The following is a 23,764-nucleotide window of genomic DNA, read 5'->3' as shown; positions in this document are numbered from 1 at the left end:
AGACAGGCCGGGCAACAAAAAAGAGGAAGGGACAGGATTAAGGGGGATCCCTATATGTAGAAGAGACCCTGAAGTATATTAAAAATGTTCTTATTATTAAAGTCCAGGCTCCAAGCCTCCCAACAAATACGATGAATATTTATATGCGACTTTTCAACAAAAGTTCCCAAAGCGGTTTACATAGATATAAATAAAATGGCTCCTAGTGTCCCCAATGGACTCACAATCTGAAAAAGAAACACAAGATAGATATCAGCACTGCAGGGATGGTGTGCTGGGGCTGGATAGCACCAGTTGCTCTCCCCTTGCTAAATAAAGAGAATCACCACTTTAAATAGGTGCCTCTTTGCTCAGCTAGCAGGGGAAATGGCAGGAACAGATGACTGCACATGTGCTGCATTCATGCTGACAGCAAATATTGACAGAAGGGACATACACATGTCCTCTCACCAGAAGTGGCTCAAGGAAAGCCTCCACTTGAGGCAAGGAGCAATTGGCCACTTGGCCTTGCCTTGGCCACCGCCACCTCAACACAGCCCCCCCCTCAGGGTCAGAGTGCACTGATGCCACTCTTCCTTCTCTTTTGCCTCTTCCTCCTGAGCATGCTTTGCCTGCCTGCCAGCCCATCACTCACATGCATCTGGATCCCCACCCCTCAACCTGGTCTCTTGCCATCACCAGCCATGGCCAGCCAGCCGCTTTCTGCTGAAGCAGACAAGTAGTGTGGCTGGGGAGACAACCAGAGAGCAGTGAGCGAATGAGGCAATGGCGGAATCTGGAGCAGCAGCGGCAAGACGCCCTGGAGAGTCAAGCCAGACAATGCTTTACTCTCTGTTTGCAACAGCAGTGAGTGATGGACTGACAGAGCAGCATACACCCAGGAGGAGGAGGCAAGAAGAAGGAAAGCCAACATGAGCGTGCTTCAGCCTAGCAGGCAGGGCTGTGGTGAGGTAGGTAAAGCATGCTGTTGTGGACATGGGAGGAGAAGAAAGAAAATGGACAATGGCAGCAGAAAGGAGAGGAGAGGAGAGGCAGCTGTGGACCAGCTGCAGGCAGATGAGGTGATGCTCACAACGAGGGGAGCGGGGCGTCTACACTTGCACCCGCGGGCATGCCTCCTTCAACCCACCCTCTCCCGTCTTTTAAACAGCAAGGGAATGGGGACTGGCCCTTCAACCATTTAAAAGGTTGCAGAAGGCGTGGGAGCAACTGGCTTAGGAGGACACTTGCCTGAGGGCACACATTCTCCTGAGTGCAAGAACGGTGCACCAGCTCAGCAAGGCTAAGGAAAGTTCTTTATTAATACTCTCGAATGGTGCGTTAATAGTAGAAGCCTACAGAACAGTCCTAGATTCATAGAACTATTTTTTGTTTACATTTATATCACATTCTTCAAAATTCTCTCTTGTTTAAAGCATTATAGGCTTGCCCCCTTTTTACTGGCCCTGCTCCTGTTCCTTTAACACCAATCTGGCACACAGACATTAAGCAGTTGAGATTTTTCCTGCGCTGGACAGAATGGGAATATTTCTGGGTGTGAGGCTGTTATTAAATGCACAGGGCCAGTTAAAAGGTGACAACTCTAAATGACTGCATGGGCAACAATCAGTGTTCCCTCTAGGTGTGCGCACATGTGCATGCTCACAATTTTTTTTTATGTCCACTCAGTTAATATTAGATCCCGCTCAGGTGGAATCAGGAAGGCCTCACTCTGAATGCACATGTACACACACTGCCTTGATACCAGAACAAAACTCATTCCACATACAGATGAAAAAAATTAGAGAGAACACTAGCAACAATCACCAAAAATTGCCCCCAAATCATGTTGACTTTTAATAATATACAGATGTTTAATCAGTCATAAAAATGATTATTGGGAGAGTAAATACTGTCAGATTCCCTCTGTTATATATTACATTTCATTTTATCTGCCACTAGGAGGTTTCAAGAGCCTTCACCTCTGCTCACAGATAGCTTTGAAAAGAAGAAGCATTTGCTATATTTCTTCCACGCTGTTTCTTGCTCCTGGAAGGAAAATATGAAACACTAACTAATCGATGTACCCAGTGAAAGAGCCATCAGAAGCCTGCTGGGACTTTTGTTTCTTAAGCCAGCTATAAAACAAAGTCTTGTTTGTGCACAGCTATAGACAAAGTAGGTTTTAATGAGCACGCTGTGCTCAGAGATTTTTCCTAAACAAGGAGATCCCACTAGGATTTATGGAACTCATGAATTAAAGCGAGTTGCCATAAAATTCCTGGCAGTCATGAAGTCACATGCGTGTTTTTGGCCAATCAGTTTTTCCACAAAGAATTCTGGGCCAACTGAGGTTCTTGATTGCATCTGAAATGGCAACCATTTTGATCCATATTGTCATGAGCCCTGCTTCCACAGCCAGTTCAGGTTCTGTGCAACGCACTCTTAGAAACTTGTCTTCTTCTGTGGAAGAGCAACTAAATGAAAGGAAGTACATGGGCTTCCAGCAGCAGTACAATGGTCATACCCTCTCCAAGGCTGCTAGATTTAAACTTTCAAAATAAAAAGGAAGAATTTGGAGTTGCTGCAGTGTCCAGAACAAGGTAATCCATCAAGTTCTGTTGATAATCCAGAACTGGACATGGAAAAAAATTGTGTTTTTTTTAAATGCAAAAGTCTCCCCAAAAGAGAAGAATACACAGTGGAAGGAGTCCCCACTTGAAGAGGTGCAATGAGGTAATAAATGAAAAGACATCATGAATAAGTGTAACAGCAAACAGCAGGCATTGAGATGATTGGCTGTGCCATCAATTAGGCAAGTCTCAAAGGCTGTGAGTCACAGAGCAACACTGTGATCTGCATGACACAGATTGAACTCTGCCCATGCAAGCTGGGAAGGGGTTTATGGAGGGGTGGGGAGGGGGCGTCCTCACACAATGGGCAGCATCCAGACTATTGCTCCATTAGTGGAAACTCCTTCTGTCTGGAGAAGCAGCTTCCACTGATGCAAGACTAGTCTGGATGGTACCCACAGAGGATAGCAATAGCCTGATTCTAATCATGTTTATAAAATGGCAGCCCCATTGAATTCAATGTGACTTGCCTCCTAGCAAGTGTACTTAGGTTTTTCCACCATGCCTATTTTTACTAACATTTCTACTCACAACAGCACAAATGCAGCTGTAGAGCACATTTTCTTCCACTGAAGTATTGTGAGACTATGTGGTAGTACAGAGAGATGTGGGATCTCTCTGCCCATGATGAGACTCTGTATGTGGCGGTAAACACCATGAAAAGGAAAGACATACCAAAAGTACATTCAAAATACTGCAATCAATTCATGCCACATGTCTACATCCCAAAAAACATCAAATCGCAAATTCTGGGTATTATAGGATACAAACTCAGACTAGCAGAATGAAACCTCAACATGTTTCTCCACCCAAGATTTCCCCCATTCAGTCTGACTTTTCTCATAAAAAGCTTATAACAAAGGGTTTCCCTTAGAACCTTTTAGCCTCCACTATAAGTCCATTACCTTTGTCACATCCTCTCTTTGTGCCCTAAATATGATCATTCTCTTTCAGCTCCTTTTGGAGAAGGTGCAGGTAAGAGAAAGCTTTACTGACAATTATGGCTAACTTTTCTCAGATTGTTTTCTCTTTAACTCAGGACCTCACAACAACTCGTCAGCTGATGTTGGACTACAACTCCCATCATTCCCAGCCACAGTAGTCAATAGGGATGACAGGAGTTGTTGTCCAGCATCCACAGAGGGCTGAAGTTATGTAGCCCTGCTTTAACTTCGTCATGGTATCTTGCCAATTTCCATTCTTCAGAAAGCAGAGAAGTCCATCAATGAAAGCTTCCCAAACTACTATTTCCTGCTGGAGAGAGAAAGTAATCTGTAGGGGGAAAGTAACTGCCCTGAGCCATTTTTGGAAGGGCAGTATAGAAATGAAATGAAATAAATAAAAATAAAAATAAATCTACTACTTTTATACAAGAGACTTGAGAAGGCTTATGAAACTCCTAGGAAAGTGACCAAAGTCCTGTATGATGAAACAGAGAGAACAATCTAAGGAGGTTCTGAGATCCTAAAGGGTTAAAGGCTCAGCACTACAGGAGCAGAACTAATACACTTTTCTAAAGAAACTTCCTTCACCAGCCACCCAGGTATATTCTCCTGCTTGCTCTTCATTTCCACTGGATGTGTGTCTGTGTAAGCAGGCTTGGGACAGCTCTGTTTCTGTGCCTTTAAGATAAGCCACTCATGCAGAAGTTAAGCAAGTGAAGCTTTCTGCAGCACTGCATTCATGTGCTTGAAGGCACAGGAGTAGGCCAAGAGAAAGCTGGCAAACCTGTGTGCAAAACTGCTTCCACACACATGCAATACAGGTGTTTCTTCCCTCAGTGCTGTGGGAGGCGAAAGTGGGTCAGAGGTTTTGAAGCTTGGCATATAGGTGGAGTCTGGGTATTAGGTAGACATGCAAGAGTAGAGGCATCTGAGAGAGTTTCAAGTGAGGTTTTCAGCAGAGGGACCAAGACAGGACATACCTCCTCCTTGTCCTGAGAAAGCAGGTTCTCATTTATTTATGGACTGACTCAACCACTATTCTGACTAGCCCATGTAAACATGTAGTGGAGGAATGTGGGAGTGCACCTCTCCCCACCACCACTCAGAGCATCATTGCCTAATAGCAAGCAGGATGGGGAAGATTCATTCAAACCACCTAGCCACACAACTGGGTGACAGCATGCTAGGTGGGGACGAGATGTGCCTAGCTATGCTATTCCCCCCCTGCGTTTATGCTGGCTGGTTGGAGTATTGTCTGAACTGACCCTATGAATTTTGAAAGCTCAGAATTACATCCCTGGGGAGCACGTATATCTCCTATCAGTACTGACCACCCTGACACACAGTTAGTTTCAGCCATGCAACAGCATCATATGCCCTTAGACCAATTTCTGGACCTACTGAAGAAGTGATCCCATTAAGCCGAATGGCAGGTTTTTTTAGAAGTCTTGTACACTCTAGAAAAGTGAGGGCGGGGGGAGATAATCCAGCCAGTTACTACAACAAATATTTCTATACTGCTCTTCAACAAAATTCTCAAAGCGGTTTACATAGAAAAATAAATACATAAATAAGATGGTCCCCGGTCCCCAAAGGGCTCACAATCTAAGGCAGACACCAGCAACAGCCACTGGATGGATGTTGTGCTGGGGTTGGATAGGGCCATTTGCTCTTCCCCTGCTAAATATAAGAGAATCACCATTTTAAAAGGTGTCTCTTTGCTCAGTTAGTCACCTTAAGTGGCGCAGCGGGGAAATGTTTGACTAACAAGCAGAAGGTTGCTGGTTCGAATCCCCACTGCTGCTATATCAGGCAGCAGCAATATAGGAAGATGCTGAAAGGCATCATCTCATACTGCGTGAGCGGAGGCAATGGTAATTTAAACCCCTCCTACCAAAAGAAAACCACAGGGCTCTGTGGGCGCCAGGAGTCTAAATCAACTTGACGACACACTTTACCTTTGCTCAGTTAGCAGGGGTTCAGTTAGCTAGTCAAACAAAATCCATCTGGGGTCTGCCATCTCATCTAGGCTTGCATATGCCAGAAGAAAAGGATCCATCCACCTTTTTCTTTTACAAGAGTTCACAATTCCTGTGATGTAACCAAGTTTCTAAAACCCTGAACCTACAAGTTATGTGAGGAAACAATGCCTTATGTTTGCAGAGAAACAGTTTTATTTCTTTGCAAAGAAATGTGAGATGATACATACTGCTAATTTGTAAAAATCCAAAAGAGAGAGATTCAGGAAGTCATTATCCCCTGGCTCCAATACTTTGTCCATGAAGAAGTGTCAAGGAGGGTAGGTCAGCTCTTGCAATATTTGCTGTTATTCAGATCAAATTCTTAAATTGATGTTATTAGCAAAGACACAAATACACTGTGTCTCAGAACATTGTGGCATAAAATGTCTTCGTGTCCTTCCTATCACGTCCATACATTTAGGAACTGCTGTTCTGTTTGCAAATTTTGAGGTGGGGATCTTCTCCCCAATGTCTGCCTGCAGGACCTTAGATCTGAACCATTTTGCAGCTTAGAGTTAGCAAAGCTTATCTGAAATTGCAAAGTAAGCAAGTTCTCACAAAGAGCTCGGCTTTGATCTAGCAACTCTGATTCTGAAAGGCTTATTAAATGCAGGTGGAACTGGTCAGGAAACTCAATTACGAAGTAGGAAACTGTAAAGAGAGAGATCAGCTATAACATCATGTCTCATCAGTCAGACCAGAACAGATGGCCTGTCTGCCTATGCAGTATAGCACTCTGAGAACACTTTTTGTTGAAGCGTGAGATGATGGTGATAACAATGAAGCTCTTCTCACGATCCGTGAGAAGAGTTTCTGTTGGGTCTGTGGGGAGAGAGGACTTAGCCCGCTCTCCCGGCAGACTATCAAAGTGCAGCCCTGGGCCACCAAATCAGCCACCCACATGACTGCCAGCTCCATCACGGTGCTGGTGGGGCTGCAGGGATTCCCAGGATGCCCCGCGCAAGCGTGGAGGGCATGCTGGAGACACCCCTGAGTCCAGGAGGCAGGCTGCTGCCTCCCTGTTGGGGGTCTACTTGTGTGTCACCACATGCCGCAGTGACACATGAGCAAAAAAAAAAAAATGAGGTTAATGGAGCGCTAGGAACAAAGGAAGCTCCCATATACTGAGTCAGACCATTGGTCTATCTAGCTCAGTATTGTCTTCACAGACTGGCAGCAGATTCTCCAAGGTTGCAGGCAGGAATCTCTCTCAGCCCTATCTTGGAGAAGCCAGGGAGGGAACTTGGAACCTTCTGCTCTTCCCAGAGTGGCTCCATCCCCTGAGGGGAATCTCTTACATTGCTCACACTTCTAGTCTCCCATTCATATGCAACCAGGTCAGACCCGCTTAGCTAAGGGGACAAGTCATGCTTACTACCACAAGACCAGCTCTCCTCTCCGCTCATTCCGTTAACTTCATTTTAAGGGGAGGGGGAATCAGGTGGGCTAGCCACCTTGGGAGCATCGGGCTCACCTGTGAGCCTTGTGGTTCCCATGATCACTGGGAAGCGGGCTAAGCTCCCTTAACCCTCTTCCCAGTGATGGTGGGAATAGCCTCACAGGATATGAGTGCTAGCCAGCTTCCTTAGGAAAGTGTGCCACAAGTCAGACCACTCTTGTTTACAATTAAACACAAAGCTCCCTATGCTTTGTGCAGTTTTGCTTCTGGGCTCCTCAACTGGGGAGCAGGTGGCAGCATGGAGTGGGGCAGGGAAGCAACAGGGTAAGCCTGATTCTATGCAACTGTTCATATGTCATGCAGAGCCAGAACTGAATCCTGGTTTCATGAGAAGTCCTCCAGTCTCAGAAGCAAGCGCTACTCCCTCCCCTTTGCATGCGAGGGGAGAAATGATTCTATTTCCAGTTCTGGTTTAGAACAAGCCAGGATTTGTAACGACATCCAAACCTGGCCATATGAGGTTTTTCCCCGTTTTTTTTCTAGCCAGAGTTTCCAAATACACTAGGATCTGAAGCTGGGATAAACCAGGATCTGAAACTGATTTATTTGCAAACTTTAGCTAGAATAAGACAGTTGTAGGTGTCATGACAGATCATGGCTTGTAGAAATAGAATCTTTCTTCCCCTTCTGCCTGAAGCAGGGTGGGTGCACACGAGGTTGTCACACAAAACCAGAATTCAATCCATATAACATCTGAACCAGACCTATATCACAGTCCCTCAATCTTCAGTCCAGATGTAGCATAAATTCTTATTACTTGTGCCACATGTGATGCAAGCTGGCCACCCATGGATCATACTGTGCTTTACAAGTTGGAACATGAAGCAAAGCATACAGTTTTTGAAAGCTTGGTTTTAAGGCAGGACATATGATGATCATACTCATGGAAAAGCATGATGGACAATTTCAGCACATGCAACCCAGAATGCCATTCCCCAGCTAGCTCTGCTTCTTGCAAGACCCGATTCCACACCCCTTACCAATGTATTTGCCATAGCTCTCCCATGCTTGAGCGTACCTGAAGAGGGTTCATCCATGGAGAAAGCCTTGTTCTCTACAAACATGCTCTGGGATTTCTGTTCTTTAAGGATTGTTTCATATCCCACCCCCCTGGTGGGGTAGACATCATCTTCATAGGTTTGTTCTGGTCCTGGCTTGATCATCTGAGAAATTTCAGGGATCACATAAAAGAAAACAAAGAGGCTGGCATTGGAGACGAGAGCTATAGCTAGCGTGGCATCATCCCAAGCTTGAGCCCCTTCCTGCTGGTTGCCGTAAACATACATAACAATCCACACAACCCAGATGGCGATGGAAAGTGAGGTGGTGAGGAGGATGAAGATGGCATGTTTCCTCCAGTGCTTGTAGCGTCCACACAGGACTGGCCACGCTGCAACAAAGGTAGCTGCTTGCAAGAACATCACATAGATGAGGGCCATGACAAAGTCAGGGTTGTCCACTTTGCAGGGGTCCTTGGATGCGCTGTCATTCCTCACCAGAGTGATAATGAGCCACTCGGCATTGATAATCACCTCAACCAAGACCAGGAGCAAAGCCACAACAAAGGTGATCCAGCCTCGGGGACCGTGATTCCGTTGGGCAAGGAAATTGAGACAGAGGGTATGGGCTGCCAAGCAAGAGAAGCATATGGCAAAGCAGACCCCGAAAAGGAAGCGACGTGAGGCACAGGTTGAAAAATCCTTCTTGACAATGAAGGCAAAGGTCAAACAGAAAAGCCCAAAGGTGCCAAACAAAAGGAAAGCTTGGGTCCCTATTAAGCTCTTCTTCCTGTGGTCCTGAATGAAAGGCACACTGGCCACTAAGATGACAGTGAGGACAAAGCTGGTCACAACTCCAAAACCGGCCACTGCCTCCAACACAATGCCCCAGGTTGCTGACAGGTCACAGAGGTTGTAGTAGATGGGTTGCAAGTCCTTGCCACATCCTGGTGGTGGTGGTGGTGGTGGCGAAGTCCCTTGAGCCAAGCACAATTTGATAGGAAGGGAGAGGAGCCAAAGGCCTGGCCATAGTGTCCTGGGTGCAGCCCCCATTTTGGAAAGATGGCAAGTATTCTTTGGCACTTGGAGGAACAACTAAAAAAGGAAAACAGAACGGAAGGATAAGTTAGAATCCACTAGAAAATGCATAATGTGCAGGAATTGATTACTTGGTAGAAAAAACAAAGAAAAGAAACTCATCATCTTGACCTAAATTCTGCAATATGTATGTATGTATAAGTGTCTGTGCATACATGCACACACACACACACGCTTTGCAAATATTTACTAATTTTGCATAGTTACCCTCCTTGTGCAAGTCATGTGGGAAGAAAGAGCAATACAAGGCCCTACCCTGCTGTCCCTGGAACTCCTACTCATCTCCCTCTCTCCCACTGCTACTTCTAAAATTTAATCAGGCATTTAATTGCAAGCCCATCTTCACAGCCTAGAAACACTTTCAAAAAATGAATGCGGAGATCCTTCCATATTTTGCACCCAACAGCAAATGTTGTGCTTGTACAATACAATAGCAGAGTATACACAGAGCCTGGTTACGTGGAGCTTTTGTGCTCCGATGGTAATGTGGCTCTCTAGCTTGCAGTGCTGGGTTCCACCAAGGTTAAAGAGGCTGTTACTATCCTGTGTAAACCAAGAATTAATTCAGGGAGTAGAGTAACACCGGCAACCTCATCGATCGAGGTTGCAGCTCACAAATCTCTGGTGGACCCACGTATGACACCTCCCCCTTCAGACAAATGGTGCCTTAAGCATGTTAATCATGCAGAAGGAAGCGAGTGCCAGTGGGGCAACAGGATTTCCTCCCTGCTTTTTCCGCTGTAAGAGTGAGTGATGCTTGCGCTGACAACATCTTTCCAGAGGCTTCTGCAAGTATAAAGCCCTAGGTCCAGCCTCTGGAAAGACTGTAGCCCTCTTCATACATTATCAACACGAGCATCACTCACACGCTTGGGATCACAGCAGGAAAGGAGGGGAGGAAGTCCTGTCATCCCCACTGCTGTCACTCACCCCCTCCTGCAGGGGCACACACACACTTAAGGTGCCATATTTCTGAAGGGGGAGGCTCCGTAAGCGTGTTCATCGGCGATTCGTGAGCTGCAACCTCAATCAATGGAGGTTGCAGTTTACAGAATCACCAGAGAACATGCTTACGGAGCCTCCCCCTTCAGACATACAGCACCTTAAGTGTGTGTGTGCCCCTGCAGGAGGGGGTGAGTGACAGCGGTGGGGCTGAACATGCTCCCTTCCTTCCTCACTGTAAGCGTGATCGCTGTTCATGCTGATAATGTCTGAATAGAGCTTGTGGTCTGTGGGCCAATTTACATATTGCATGGGACTTCTGTGACATGATCACTCAAATGTTTTAATGTTTATTTTAAAGCAGCCACAAAGCACTCCATATTTAATCTGAGCAACAATTCTGGGCAAAGAGTGCTTAATCTGTCTCCCTGTACCATTGCCCAAACCTCAACTGTCCCCTCCTCAGATTGCTGTTAGACCCACTGGGGGCGGCGGGAGTGTCTCAATTTTCACTCCACAGGGCAAACAGCTTTAGCACAGAGGAAGGAGTCAAACACCCCCCTCCTGCAGTGCCTCTTCTCTGATCAGATCCAGAGCCTTCTAAAGCTGCAGTTTGAAAGTTACAATAAAATCCAGGAGATCCAATCATGGATGTCCCACATAAAGGTGTAGTTTGGCCCTGAGAACTGTTCCCAGTCTGAGTTACCAGTGATGTGTTAGATGGGCCAGTGGAGTTGACCAACCTGATAAAAAGAAGGTCCTTATATCCTTATCCCATCATGTCTCACAGGTTCTGGGCAGGTTAAACAAAAAATAAAAATCACTGCATCAAAAATATTATACTGAAGCTCAGCAATACAAAGAACACAAACCAACCAACAAACCTCCCAGAACCCTCAGCAATCATCCATTCTACCCCACCCTCTGTAGCCTTATTCTCTATTTCTCTCACCCTAAGGTTAGAAACAGCCACCTAATGGCACAGTGGGGAAGTGACTTGATTATCAAGCCAGAGGTTGCTAGTTCAAACCCCCGCTGATGTGTTTCCCAGACTATGGGAAATGCCTATATTGGGCAGCAGCAATATAGGAAGGTGCTGAAAGGCATCATCTCATACTGTGCGGGAGGAGGCAATGGTAAACCTCTCCTGTATTCTACCAAAGACAACCACAGGGCTGTGTGGTCTCCAAGAGTCAACACCGACTTGACGGCACAATTTATCTTTAAGGTTAGAAACATAACCTTGACCACTACACAGGGTAACTCGCTTCCCCAAGAGCCACCCACCTCTGGCTTCATCTGGAACCAGCTACTCTCATGTCCTTAGAAAGCCAATGTTGGCCAGAGGGCTTGCAGAGCAGCTTTAATCTCCCCACCTCAATTCCAGTTTTCAAGGGAGACAACTACAAAGCAATTGGAAGGCACTGAAGCTCTTCTCACAATCCATGAGAAGAGCTTCTTCCGGGTCTGCGGGGAGAGCCAGCTTAGCCCACTCTCCCCGCAGATGATGAAAAGGCAGCCCTGGGTGGCTGGATAGGCCGCCGACATGACTGCTGGCTCCGTCATAGAGCCGGTGGGGATCGGGGGCCACACGGCCTCCAGAAGTTCCAGGATGCCTCAAGCAAGCAAGCAGGACATCCTGGAGATACCCCTGAGCCCAGGAGGCTGCTTGCAGCCTCCCAGCCAGGGGTCTCCTCATGTGTTCCCATGCACAGCAGCAACACATGAGCAAAAAAATGACATTAACGGAGTACTCGCTCCGTTAACCTCATTTAAGGGGAGGGAGAATTAGGCGGGCTAGCAGAATTGGGAGCACTGGGCTCGTCTGCGAGCCTGGTGGTTCCCACGATCCCTGGAAAGTGGGCTAAGCTCCCTTAGCCTGCTTTCCAGGGACTGTGGGAATAGCCTCAGGACCAGGTCTGACGATCAGTGAGACCGGGGTTGGGGTAGTGAGCGGGGAGGGAGACCTGGGCAGCCACATCGGCAGCCCACGTGATTGCTGGCTCCATGATGGAGCCGGCAGGGGCTGAGGGGAGCAGGGCCCAACTGGCCCCCGCAAGCTCCAGCATGCCCTGCGCGAGCATGCAGGGCATGCTGGCGAGACCCCTGGAGCCAGGAGGCAGCTTTTTGCCTCCCCTCTGGGGGTCTCCTCGTGAGTAGGCATGGCGCGAAGCCACGCCTACTCACGATCTAGAAAACCAGCTCGCTCCCCAAACCTGGTTTTAGGGCAGGGGTTCTTGAGCGGGTTACCCACTCTAGAACCACCGGGCTTGCAGCCGAGCCCGGTGGTTCTTGCGATCTGCAAAAATCAGGCTAGGCTCTCCTAGCCCGATTTTTGCAGATCGTGAGAATAGCTGCTCAGAGTATTATAAAAATTAAACAGGCAAATGTGATATATCATTATGATTTTGTGTACAATTCTGTGCAAATGCGGGGACAGGCAAAGAATGTGATATTGGACACAGATTCAATTTCTAAAAAAAGAAGAATATCTTTTTTCTTTTTTTAAGAAGAAATTTCTAGTCCTTTTGTTTATGAAAATAGGCTTCAAAGCATGTGGGCAATGCCTGATAATCTCTTGAAATCCAAGAGGGTTGCTGAATATTATTTCGGAGGTGGTGACTTCAATGCCTTGAATAGCTCCTGGTCTCCCTTCATGACTAGACACCGAATACACTGTGCAAGTTTTAAAATATATGCAAATAAGCTTGATTTTCAGAATGTATACAGGTTGCAGAATGCTGCTTTTCTTAATGCTAAATCTGATTTAACTTGGCACAAAGTTCTGAATTTTTTCAGCACAGCCCTGTCTATGACTTTCTGGCACATGTTGTCCCCTGTAATTCCCATTTACAATAGTTTATTTTTCCCAGCTAGGGAGGAAATAGGCAGTTTACACGTGTGATGCTTTACTCTACACATTGAGAGCTGGTGGGGTGCAACATGCTGGATTTAGATCAGGGAGACTTGTCTTTAGACAACTGCTCAGCCACAAGGCCTACTAGATGGCCAGTCACAATCAATACCTCACAGGTGTCTTGTAAGGATAAGGCTTGGCAGACACATTATATATGCTGTTCTGAGAACTCTGGAGAAAGGGCGGGACAAAATGTAGTTCACGTTTATACTGTGCCTTTTTATCAAACAGAAAGAAACACTGGTCTTACCGTGAAGGGTTCTTTTTCATAGCCGAGGAGGTCATCCTCCAAGTAGTCTGGGTTGTGGACTGAGCATGCTCCAGGACAGGACCAATAAGAGAACTAAAGGCATGGCTAGCCTACAGCATGGGAGGCAACCCAGCCCCACTTCCAGGACTGATGTGCTCCCATAGAAAAGGAAAGGATTAGGTTAGCATAGAGCAGGCAGGCAGAGACAGAAAACTACAAAAATGCCTACAAAGCTAAAAATGACCTAGAAGTTATAGCCACCAAGAAGAGGACCTTGAATGAGAGATGACTGAGATCAACCTCTGACCGAAGCTCGAAGGGAGCTTTTGTAAGAGCACCGAGGACTTTGTTGAGATTCCAGGTAGGGAACCTATGGATAGGAGGAGCAGCTAAATTGGACGCTCCTCTTAGGAATCTCTGAATATGGGGATGATGCTATAGTGAAGAGCCTGAGTTCAGGTGCAAAATCGAAGAGAGAGCCAATGTCTGGTGCTTCAGACACCGGGTCAGAGACCCATGTCAAAACCAGACTGAAGGAAGGAAAGGACCTCGGGGCATGCCCACCTGGAAAAGGCCGCCCAAGAGGTTTGGTAAATGTAATTTGTAGGTCTTTTAGTGGCCAGAATAGTTGCCAGGACCGAAGAAGAATAGCCCTTCTGGGCTAATGGTGAGTGCTCAATTTCCAGGTGGCTAGTTGGAGCCACTGCAGCTCTGGGTGCAGGAGGATGCCTTGAGAGAGAGGGTCCCGCCGGGAGGGCAGGTGCCATGGCTGGGCAACCAAGAGTTGAAGGAGGTCAGAGAACCACGGCCTCTGGGGCCAGAATGGTGCTATGAGGATGAGTTCTGCTCTTTTGATGCATAGTTTTCGAATGAGTCAGCCAATCACCGCGGTGGGGAGAAAGGCATACAGAAGGCCCGGTGGCCATGGCAAGATCAGGGCAGCAGTTGTTTTCACACAAGGTGAGAGGAAGTGAGAGAAGAACCTGGGGAGGAGATGATTGAGCGGAGAAGAAAAGAGGTCCACCACTGACTGACCAAACTGATTCACCACTTGGAGAAAAACTTCTTGATTAAGTGACCATTCCACTGGTCTATTGTATGGCGAGTGTGCCAGTCGGCCTGGGTATTCACTGTGCCCTGGAGATGTTCCACCACTATGGATGTAAAATATTGCTCTGCCCATAAGAAGATCTTGTCGGTTTCTGCCATGAGGGCTTGAGACTGTGTGCCCCCCTGGTGGTTGATATGTGACTTGGCATTCACATTCTCCATGCGGACTAGGTCATTGGCCCAGCAGATCATTGGGAAGAAATGGAGAAGGGCCAAGCGAATGGCCCGGAGCGCCAGCCAGTTGATGGTGTTCATCGCCTCCTGAGATGTCCAAACGCCTTGTGCATATTGGCCATTGCAGTGAGACCCCCAGCCCAAATGGCTGGTGTCTGTGGTTATTAGCACCTGATATGGAGTCACGAGGGGAGACCCTTCAACATGGCGGGTGAGAACTACCACCAGAGGGACTGGTGGACCTTCAGGGGTAAGCAGACCTCCTTGTGGACACAGGCCATAATGTCCTCCTGAAAAGGGAGGAGCCACCACTGGAGAGGCTGGGAGTGCCAGCGTGCCCAGGGAGTGCACTCAGGCAGGAGATCATTGACTCGAGAAGTTGGGCAAGCATCATCAAGTCCGGCAATGTTGCCCGTAGAAGAGGATGGATGAGGGAGTCCAATTTCCGTCGACGTTCTGTTGGCAAAAAGACAGATGGGTGCTGAGTGTCAAAGATTGCCCCCAGATGTTGGATAGTCTGTGATGGAACCAGGTGACTCTTTTGGCGATTCACAAGAAAGCTGTGGGAGGCAAGGATTGACAGGGTGTGCTGTACCGAATTCTGGGCTAGAGTAAACAAGGACACATGGATAAACAGTTTGTCTAGTTACAGGTATACGTGGATCCCGCTCTTCCAGAGGTTGGCAACCAGTGCCACCATGATCTTGGTGAATACCCTTGGGGCTGATGACAGACCGAAGGGGAGGGCCCTGTCTTGATAGTGGCAGCCATAGTAACAGAACCTGAGGAACTGATGGTGAGCGGGAAGGATTGGTATATGTAGATAGGCCTCGGATAGGTCAATCGAGGCCAGGAAGTCCTGTGGCAGAATCGCTTCTTTGATTGAGCAGAGAGATTCTATGCGGAACTTCCGCTTGCGATGAATCGATTGAGTGACCGTAGGTTCAAAACCACTCTTCAAGATCCATCCTTTTTTGGAATGAGAAACAAAAGCGAATAGACGCTGTGCCATAAGTCAGTTGACGGCACAGGTTTGATGGCATTGATCTGAAGTAGGGATGTGCGTGAACCGGTTTGCAGGCCATGTTAGAGGCCTGTGAACTGGTTAGCAGACGGCCCGGTCTGGCAGTCCGACGCCAGGGGTGGGGGTGTTGTACTTACCCCTCCTGCCGCTTTTCCCCCTCCGGCGCTCGAGTTTTTAGGGAAATCTTCAGGGCGGCAGTGTTCCTCCCTGCTGCCCCTACCCCCTTGTTGCCTGCTAAAAGTGGAAGTAACTTCTGTGCATGCGCCTGCCACTGCCGCACATGCGCATCACACACGCCGGCGGTAACTGGCACATACGCGGAAGTTACTTCCACTTTTAGCAGGAAACAAGGGGGCAGGGGCAGCAGGGAGGAATGTTGCCGCCCCAAAGATTTCCCTAAAAACTGGAGTGCCAGGGGGGGGGGGAAACGGCAGGAGGGGTAAGTAAAAACCCCCGCCCTTAAAGCAACATACACACCCGGCGTCGGACTACGCCTCCATGTTCCATTCACATCCCTAATCTGAAGGAGATGTTGAATAGCAAGACACATTTGCCAATGCTTGTCTGGCCGAGTGGATCTGGGAGAGATGGTGACCTGGTTTGGAGGTTGTGCTTGGAAGTCCAAGGTGTAGCCATGGGAAACAGTGGAAAGGACCCAATGGTCCTGAGTCATGGCTTCCCACTATGGGCAGAAGGCGAGAAGCCTTCCACCTACAGGGGGGTCGTCATTGCTTTCTAGAAGAGAGGGAGGATGCTGGAGGGATGGATCGGGAAGAACATCCTCTAGCCGGTCCACCTCTACACTGTTGACACTGGTTGCACCAAGCAGGTCGACATGAAAAGCCTCTCTGGGTACCGTAGCAACTGGGAAAATATTATGATCAAGAGAAGGCAGGGTCTGCGCTGTGTCTATAGGAGAGACATCATTTATAGCACGCCTAGCCTTAGACAACATAAACTCGAAATCTGAGGAAGAGAAAAGGTGGTATGAAGATGGCAGTGGGAGAACAGCATTCTCATCAGAGAGTTCTCCTTCCTCCTTGTCTGAGAGGGAGGCAGCCTCATCATTATTTCTGCTCAATCCTTCCTCATAGTCTGAGATAGGGTTGAAATGTCCTGCTAATTTTGTGGGTGAGCATCAGCGGGAACCACCCTAGTAGGAGGTGGGGCCCTGGATAGGATGATAGGCAAGGCTGGCCCAAAGGCAGCCCCTGTGGATTGGGAGGGGAGCCTCAGATGGTATGGGGGGCAGCTGCTGAAGAGCAGGGCACTTGGGAGAAGGCGCTTCCTGGGAAGAGGAGGAGGGAGAAGGGAACCTGGGTCTCTTCCTGCTCCTGGGCATCCTGGGGCAAGGTTGAAATAAGCCCTTTTCATTAGCAGGGATAGGATGCCTGCTGGGACTAGAGTCCAGTGAAAATGACCAGGAATGATGACGATGAGCCCTGGATGCCAGCGGGTGGTCTTAAAGAGTTCAGAGAGCTGCCTCGAGAAAAAAAATCACCCAGCCAATTCGTGATATCGGGCAGGAGGGGGGAACCCCTGGGATTGGCGCAGTACTCACGTCCCCGGAGCACACAGGAGGCACAGACGGTCCTGGTGGTGAGCTCGGCTGCAGACGTGAAGGCATGGCCGGCCATGGAGAGGCAGGGTGCTCCGGTGGAGAAGTGGCCAAACCCAAAGGCTGTAGAGACGGCGAGGCTGGCAGGAGCACCCCGGCCGGGAATGCGGGCAGGGGCTCTGCAACATCTAACTCCGTCTCCCATACCAGAGGCTGGGGAGGAGGACGACTGAGCAGCATGGTCAGTACAAGAATCACCTCCTCCAGCAAGCCAAGAGGAGGAATCTGAGGTGGAGGGAGGAGCCGAACGCCCTGGCCCAGCGGCAGTTCGGAGTCCTCTGCCTGTGCGTCCGGGAAGCGGCGAGGCTGGCGTGCCTCGCAAACCGTCTGGATGACCAGCCGCTCGCTCAAGTAGACCGCAGAAGCGGATGATGAGCATGTTTCCATGGAAGGAGCGGCTCTGCTCTCTGCCTCCCTTAGGTGTTTTTCTTTCTTCCATGCCTTCTTATGATTTTTCATGGGTGGCTTGTTGCTAGAGATGGGAACAGCTGGCCGAGATTGGTGGGGGGGGGAGTTCATCTCCCTGATAGTAGAAGAGACCGCAGGGGTTGATCTGCCCCAATGATCAGAGAGGGGCCCTTCTGACAGGGAACCCTCAAGGGTGCGCCAGCATGCGCACGTTCCATGGCCAAAATGGCCCAGGGAAAACAAAAGTAAAAAAAGAAAAGTCCAAACAGCCAAATCCAACAAAAGGAGAATTTGGTGCAAAAATTTAGAAATAGAAAATCGACTTCTTTCCCACCCTCACACAATGCTGAAAGGTGAGAAGAGAAAGGAGAAGAAGCTAGCCAACAAGCTCAAAGAGTGAAAAGTTGCAGGAGCAACAGAACCGGAACTGGGGCTGGGTCGCCTCCCATGCTGTAGGCTAGCCACGCCTTCAGTTCTCTTATTGGTCCTGTCTTGGAGCATGCTCAGTCCACAACCCAGACTACTTGGAGGATGACCTCCTCGGGCTGTGGAAAAAAAACTCAAAAGCAGCAAACAAAAGCAATATAAACTGCACAGAGGTCACTAAGCAGGTCCTGCCTCACTCGCCTGCAGTCTGAGAGGAGAAGAGAGCCAGGGTGGTGTAGTGCTTAGAGCGCTGAAGGCTCAGGTTCAATTTCCCCAGTGAGTTATGAAGCTTACTTGGACCAGGGGTATTCTGAGGATATAAGTGGGGGAGACAATGCATGCTGCCCAAAACTCCTTGGAGGAAGGCTGGAAGATAAATTCATCAAAGCAAGTGAACAGAAGGGCCGTCCTCCTTTCTGCTAAGCTGCAAAGTAACTGGTCGCCAATATATTCTACAAAAAGGGGACAGGCCAAGTGGCAGTCTCTTTTCTTTGTAGAAAACATTACTCACCAGGGGGCCAATCCCCAAATGGAAAATTGTTTCTCAAAACACTGTCACTGTGGTTGGACACCAAAACAAGAAATATTGACAAATCAGGATTTTTTCCACTGTTGAACATTTCCCAATCCAGCCATGCTCCCCTGAGAGGGAGTCGGCACACTCAGACTGTTGGCTTCCCTTGGCTGCCACTCAACACTGCTTGGTTCCCAGGCTTAGAGGATTCCAGATGACTTCCTAAAGAGGAGAACTCGCTCACATGCCCTCCAAATCCGCTTGTTGTGTGGCCTGGATCACAGGCCAGGCCCTGCTTTGGGGGATTGAGGCTTTATACTCCAACATACAAGAGCTGGTTGTGCTTCAGCTGTCTCACTCAGTTCCCTTATGTAGGGAGGCAATTCCCTGAGCTGTGAATGCTGTCTCTCACTTTTCTGGGCATGCTCAGAACATGCACCATCACTGCAATGCTAGTCCCAAAACACAATATACTTGGATCTCAGTGTCTACTCAATTTCCACAAGCATGTCCACCAGTCCCAGGGCACGTGCCAAGGAAGAAGCCACTTGACTGGCGCTCTCTCTCTATTATCTCCAAACATTTTTTTTAAACTATTCCTACCATGATCCAGCATTTCCATCTCCCCTTCTAACCATCTTCTACTTACTACATATACTGCTTTTCCACAAAAAAATTATCAACACAGTTTACATAGAAAAATAAATAAGATGATTCTTAGAGTCGGCCTCTCTGTGTCCAAATAAGATTAATCTTTTTTTAAATTGCGAGCCCTTTGGGGACAGGAAGCCATTTAATTTATTTATGTATTTCTATATCTATGTAAACCACTTGGGGAACTTTTGTTGAAAAGTGGTATATAAATATTCATTGTATTTTGTATTTGTATTCTCTGTCCCAAAATTGCTCACAAGCTAAAAGGAAATATGAAGTAGACACCAGCCACCGTTGCGGGAGGGATGCCATGCTGACCTCCCTGCCTCGTCAAACCGGAAGTACCTGGAGCCCGTTGGATCGGTTTAGGAAAGGATCTCCTTGCCAGCACTTTGTACAAACCCCCACTATGGCTCCGCCAAAGGCCTTAGGTAGCTGAGGGGCTTCCACTGTCCCATAAAACGTGTACTGTAACCACTCTGTGTATGATGTAATGTTTTTAACTGTAAAGAACCTTGGAGAATTTTTTTTTTTAATTTGAAAAGACAGTATATAAATGCTAAAAATAAGTAGACAAATAATCCAGTGGCTTGGATGAAATCCTGAGAACCTAGGCTTGTATTTATTTTTAAAAGGTTTGTTTTAAAAATAGCTTCATTGGTAGCTCAGAAAACATATAGACACCATTTGCCAATAGCTCAAATTCAGAGGGGGAAGGAGTGGGAGCTCTGTACAGTGACTAAGCAACAGGACATGGTGCCACATTAACTCCCTGTTCCATAGTCAACTGATGTCCAACATACTTAGCATCCCACCCCAGAGCCTGTGTGTTGACCTCTCTCTGTCCAAACACCAGAAGGTTGGGGCAATTACAAGTTGCAGTCAAATTAAGCCATGGATAGGCTGGCTGCCACTTTTGTGCCACCTTTTTCAGGCAGAACTCCAGTGACTTTTAACAGCTGTGTGACAGGCAAACATGCCAACAGTGACATCTTTTCCTTTTGCTACAGTTCTCTGCCAGAGAATGCAGAACCTGTTGAATTTCTGCCTAGTACACACTTGTTAAAAGCACAAGACCTCCACCAGAAAAAAATGGTGGTAACTCTTATGTACGGTAATATGAGCTACACTGTTAAGAAGTTTCAAGAATTTTAAAAAATATTGCTTTAGAAGAGAACAGGCAAGGTAATCTTTACACTGATGTGTTTTTAGCTCTATAAGTCTATCATTCTGTGAAACTCAACTGCAGCACTTATACCGCTTCCCCCCGCCCCAAATACTTACATAAATCCACTGCATAATTTGCATTTTCAGGTCATGAAACCAAACCATTCCCCCCCCCACCCCCACCCTCAGGATAATGTTTATGGTCTGGACTCCCTGCCTAGAGATAATTTCCTACCTCACTAAAACTAAAGAGTTCTGTTTGGTAGGGCATAAGTTGAGAGACTCAAGTGCTGCCTTTGGGACAGAGGCTCCAAGTCAGCATGAACAGCTGCTAACTGTAGAAGACTGGCTGGTGGTTTTGTCTGTCTGTCACATGACTAGATGTCATTTCTGAGTGCCCAAGAATCTCCTTTCAGTGCATGTGTTCCAAATAAAATTCAGTCCTGCAGAGTCAACAGGATGGGGCTTTGTTTTAGTGTATATGGTTTCTATCTCAAACCTCACAACTTAGCTATTTCATAATTACACCACACACACACACACACCCCTCATACAGGTGGACCTCGGTATCTGCGGGGGTTCCGTTCTGCGATAATACCCCAGATGCTGAAACCACAGATACAAAGGCATTAAGGTTTTTGGGATCACAGGGGTTAAGTTCCTAGAGAGGCAAAAATCATACCCCAAATGCAAAAAACAGGCAAAAACCTCAATGCCCGACCATGTTCCACAGGCCTCCAGCAGTACAGCAATGTCCCCCAGAAGTCTCAATTTTGCTATTATTCTGTGATTTTTCATGGGGGGAAATGGGGTGTTTTTTAACTGAACAAACAACAAAATGGCTTCCACGCTCAAAATGGCAACTGGAAATGACCTCCAAGGTCATTTCCGGCCACACCCCGACCCACAGATACATGAATTTAAACCACCACCACCTCGTGGCATATGCTGAGGTCGGCTGTCTGTTCCCTGACCATGGATAAGCAAAATTGCAGGTGCTGGATCCACGGGTAACAAGGTATGCCTGTAATACATTTATGAGCACCTTGGCTTATATTTTTTAAAATTTGCAAACTTTCTGGTTGAAAACAAAACTAAAGCACCTACAACTCAAATATTAGTTTACATTTTACAAATATGTATGGTTCTAATAGCGCATTTCATTATTTTGTTGTCACTGATCTTGTTGTAAACCACCCAGAGATGGAAGTTTTGGGCGGTATAAAAATGTGCAAGATAGATAGATAGATAGATAGTTAGATAATTTGTTTGTGTGAGGAAACGCCATGCTCCAGAAGTTTGGAGACAAGGAGATGTTCACTGTGACAATGGGGTTCAGTGTGCATCATTTTCTGAAATGTTTAATAGCTGCACTTCACTCTGGAAAGCACTGATTTCTGATGTGGCTTAATCTTGCTCTGCTAATTCTTTCAAGCAACTATAAAAGCTAAACTTTCAGATCATTTACTGTAATGACAAGAAGAATTTGAGGGAGGACTAGCCCTCACTTAGAGCAACTAAGTGAGGGTGGGCCTTTCCTAATAAAATGGAAAGCCTGAGGAAGTCAAAACAGGAGGACCAATCTATAGGACTGGACAGGAACTACACTTACAGCCACCTGGGCGTTTTCCGGACTACGAGATTTGCAACAGTTAAAGTGTTGCCAAGTGCAGCAGAATTAGGCAGCGGGCTGAAACCATGAGCACAGCAGCTTTGATGCAGTTTTCTATGCAACATGGCAGGGTTTTGGCCATCCGTATTGCCCGTCACTGCAGTGGATTTTCCAGGCAGGAGGTGTTCATATTCGACCTGGATCGCATTCACCGCCCCCTCCTCTTCCTCCATTTCCAGCCAATAGGGTCGCGGAGTGGGTGGGGAACCACTGACGTGACAAACCCATTTTTTAAAAAAAAATTCTCAATGCTTTTGTGCAAAGGTGCAACAACTTTCTCCTTTACGCAAGCAGGAGCATTGAACACATGGGCCATGAGACCAATGGGATCAAAAGCCAAGGACAAAAGTGGAAATGAAATTGAGTGGAAATATTTGTCAAAAGAAAAAAAAACCAGCTTTACATATCAAATTCCAGAGTCAAATGGGACTGAACCCTAGGGCCAAAGGCAGAAATGAAAAACTGAGAGGCGACCATATAGTAAGAAAAATATATTGTGTGGCTTTACATATCAATAGATATGGATGGCACTCTGGTGACATCGCAGTGACCGTGATGTCACCTGAGAAATGCAGAGGGATGCTTAACGGACATGGTGCGAAACTGTTGCAGTGTGTAATCTGGAAAAAGCCCTACAGAAGAAGAGAAAGCAGTGACTGAACCAGTATGAACCAAATTGGGTACAGTTGTAGGAACACATAGGGACACCTCAATGGCATATTTTATGATGATGTCATCCACCCCAATTCAAGATGGTGGACACATACGTTTGAGACACGTGGACTAACTTGCAAACTGCCTAACCAATCTGAACCAAATTTGCTACAACTGTAGGGATACATAGGGATGGCTCAGTGGCATAATTTGGGATGATTTCATCCACCGTGATTCACGATGGTGGACACATGAAGGTTTGAGGCATGTGGACTAATTTGTGAACTGCCCAACCAATCTGGACCAAAATTAGTCCAGTTGTAGGGATAGTGGGATAGTTGTAGGGATAGGAAAGTAGGCAGATTAGTTCTTACTATAACAACTTGTCTTTAGGTTGTTCTGTCCCAAGAGTGTCCTGAGGAAGCAGCTGGCCGAGAAACTGCTGGGGGAATAGGAGGCCACAGCCAGGGAGATTGGAGAGAGCAGGAAGATCCCTGTCTGTGAGTAAAAAAATAGGGACCAGTTCAGTTAGACACGTGAGGGAAGTTATTTTCCTTTATTGTACAGTCATTCCTCTCCAACCATGAGGGTTTTGTTCCAGGAAAACCTTGCGGTTGGCAAATTCTCTGTAGATGAGCCATTGAAATCAATGGCAAACGGAGTTAGGGGAATCACGGTCACAAAAGGACTGCAAAATACAGTAAAAATTAGGGAGGAAATCCCCCCAAATCACCAGGAGTAAGTAAGAGGAGTGAAGGGGGCCCGCCAAAAATGACCACCCACCCACCCAAAATGACTCCAACCCCAAAAAATCATGAACCCGCTCCCAATTGAAAAAACATCTCACCAAACCACGGATATTCAGGTCGCAGTTGGCGAGACCAGTCACAATTCCCCAGTCACGAATACTCAAATCCACTATTGGGAAACCCACAGTTGGAAAGGAATGGCTGTATTACTTGAATCCGAGTTGCCAGGTTAATGAAAACTCGCTCCCTCGCAATCTGCTTTATGAAGAGACAATTGTTCTTATTGCATACCCTTGTATTTCTTTTAATCTAATAATAAAGTCTTGTTGGTGAAGTGTGCTACTCCTCATTTT

The 23,764-nt window shown here is 47.2% G+C and overlaps 1 protein-coding gene across 7 annotated transcripts in view; it reads right to left on the bottom strand.

The window, feature by feature from the left end:
- GPRC5C (G protein-coupled receptor class C group 5 member C) overlaps positions 1 to 23,764 on the bottom strand; it is a 51,484-nt gene that overhangs the window by 6,356 nt on the left and 21,364 nt on the right. For 4 of the 7 annotated variants that reach the window (XM_053302868.1, XM_053302875.1, XM_053302869.1 and 1 more), the window contains exon 2: positions 8,055 to 9,129. In XM_053302868.1, the coding sequence (XP_053158843.1) occupies positions 8,055 to 9,129 (1,075 nt within the window). Of the gene's footprint in view, positions 1 to 8,054; positions 9,130 to 10,817; positions 10,868 to 13,241; positions 13,376 to 23,036; positions 23,161 to 23,764 lie in introns of those variants that run through there. The other 3 variants (XM_053302873.1, XM_053302871.1, XM_053302874.1) reach the window with 3 other exon arrangements.

This window comes from Hemicordylus capensis, chromosome 2, assembly GCF_027244095.1.
Source record: "Hemicordylus capensis ecotype Gifberg chromosome 2, rHemCap1.1.pri, whole genome shotgun sequence".
In the NCBI taxonomy this organism is placed as follows: domain Eukaryota; kingdom Metazoa; phylum Chordata; class Lepidosauria; order Squamata; family Cordylidae; genus Hemicordylus; species Hemicordylus capensis.
This window is presented reverse-complemented; position numbering and strand designations above follow the sequence as displayed.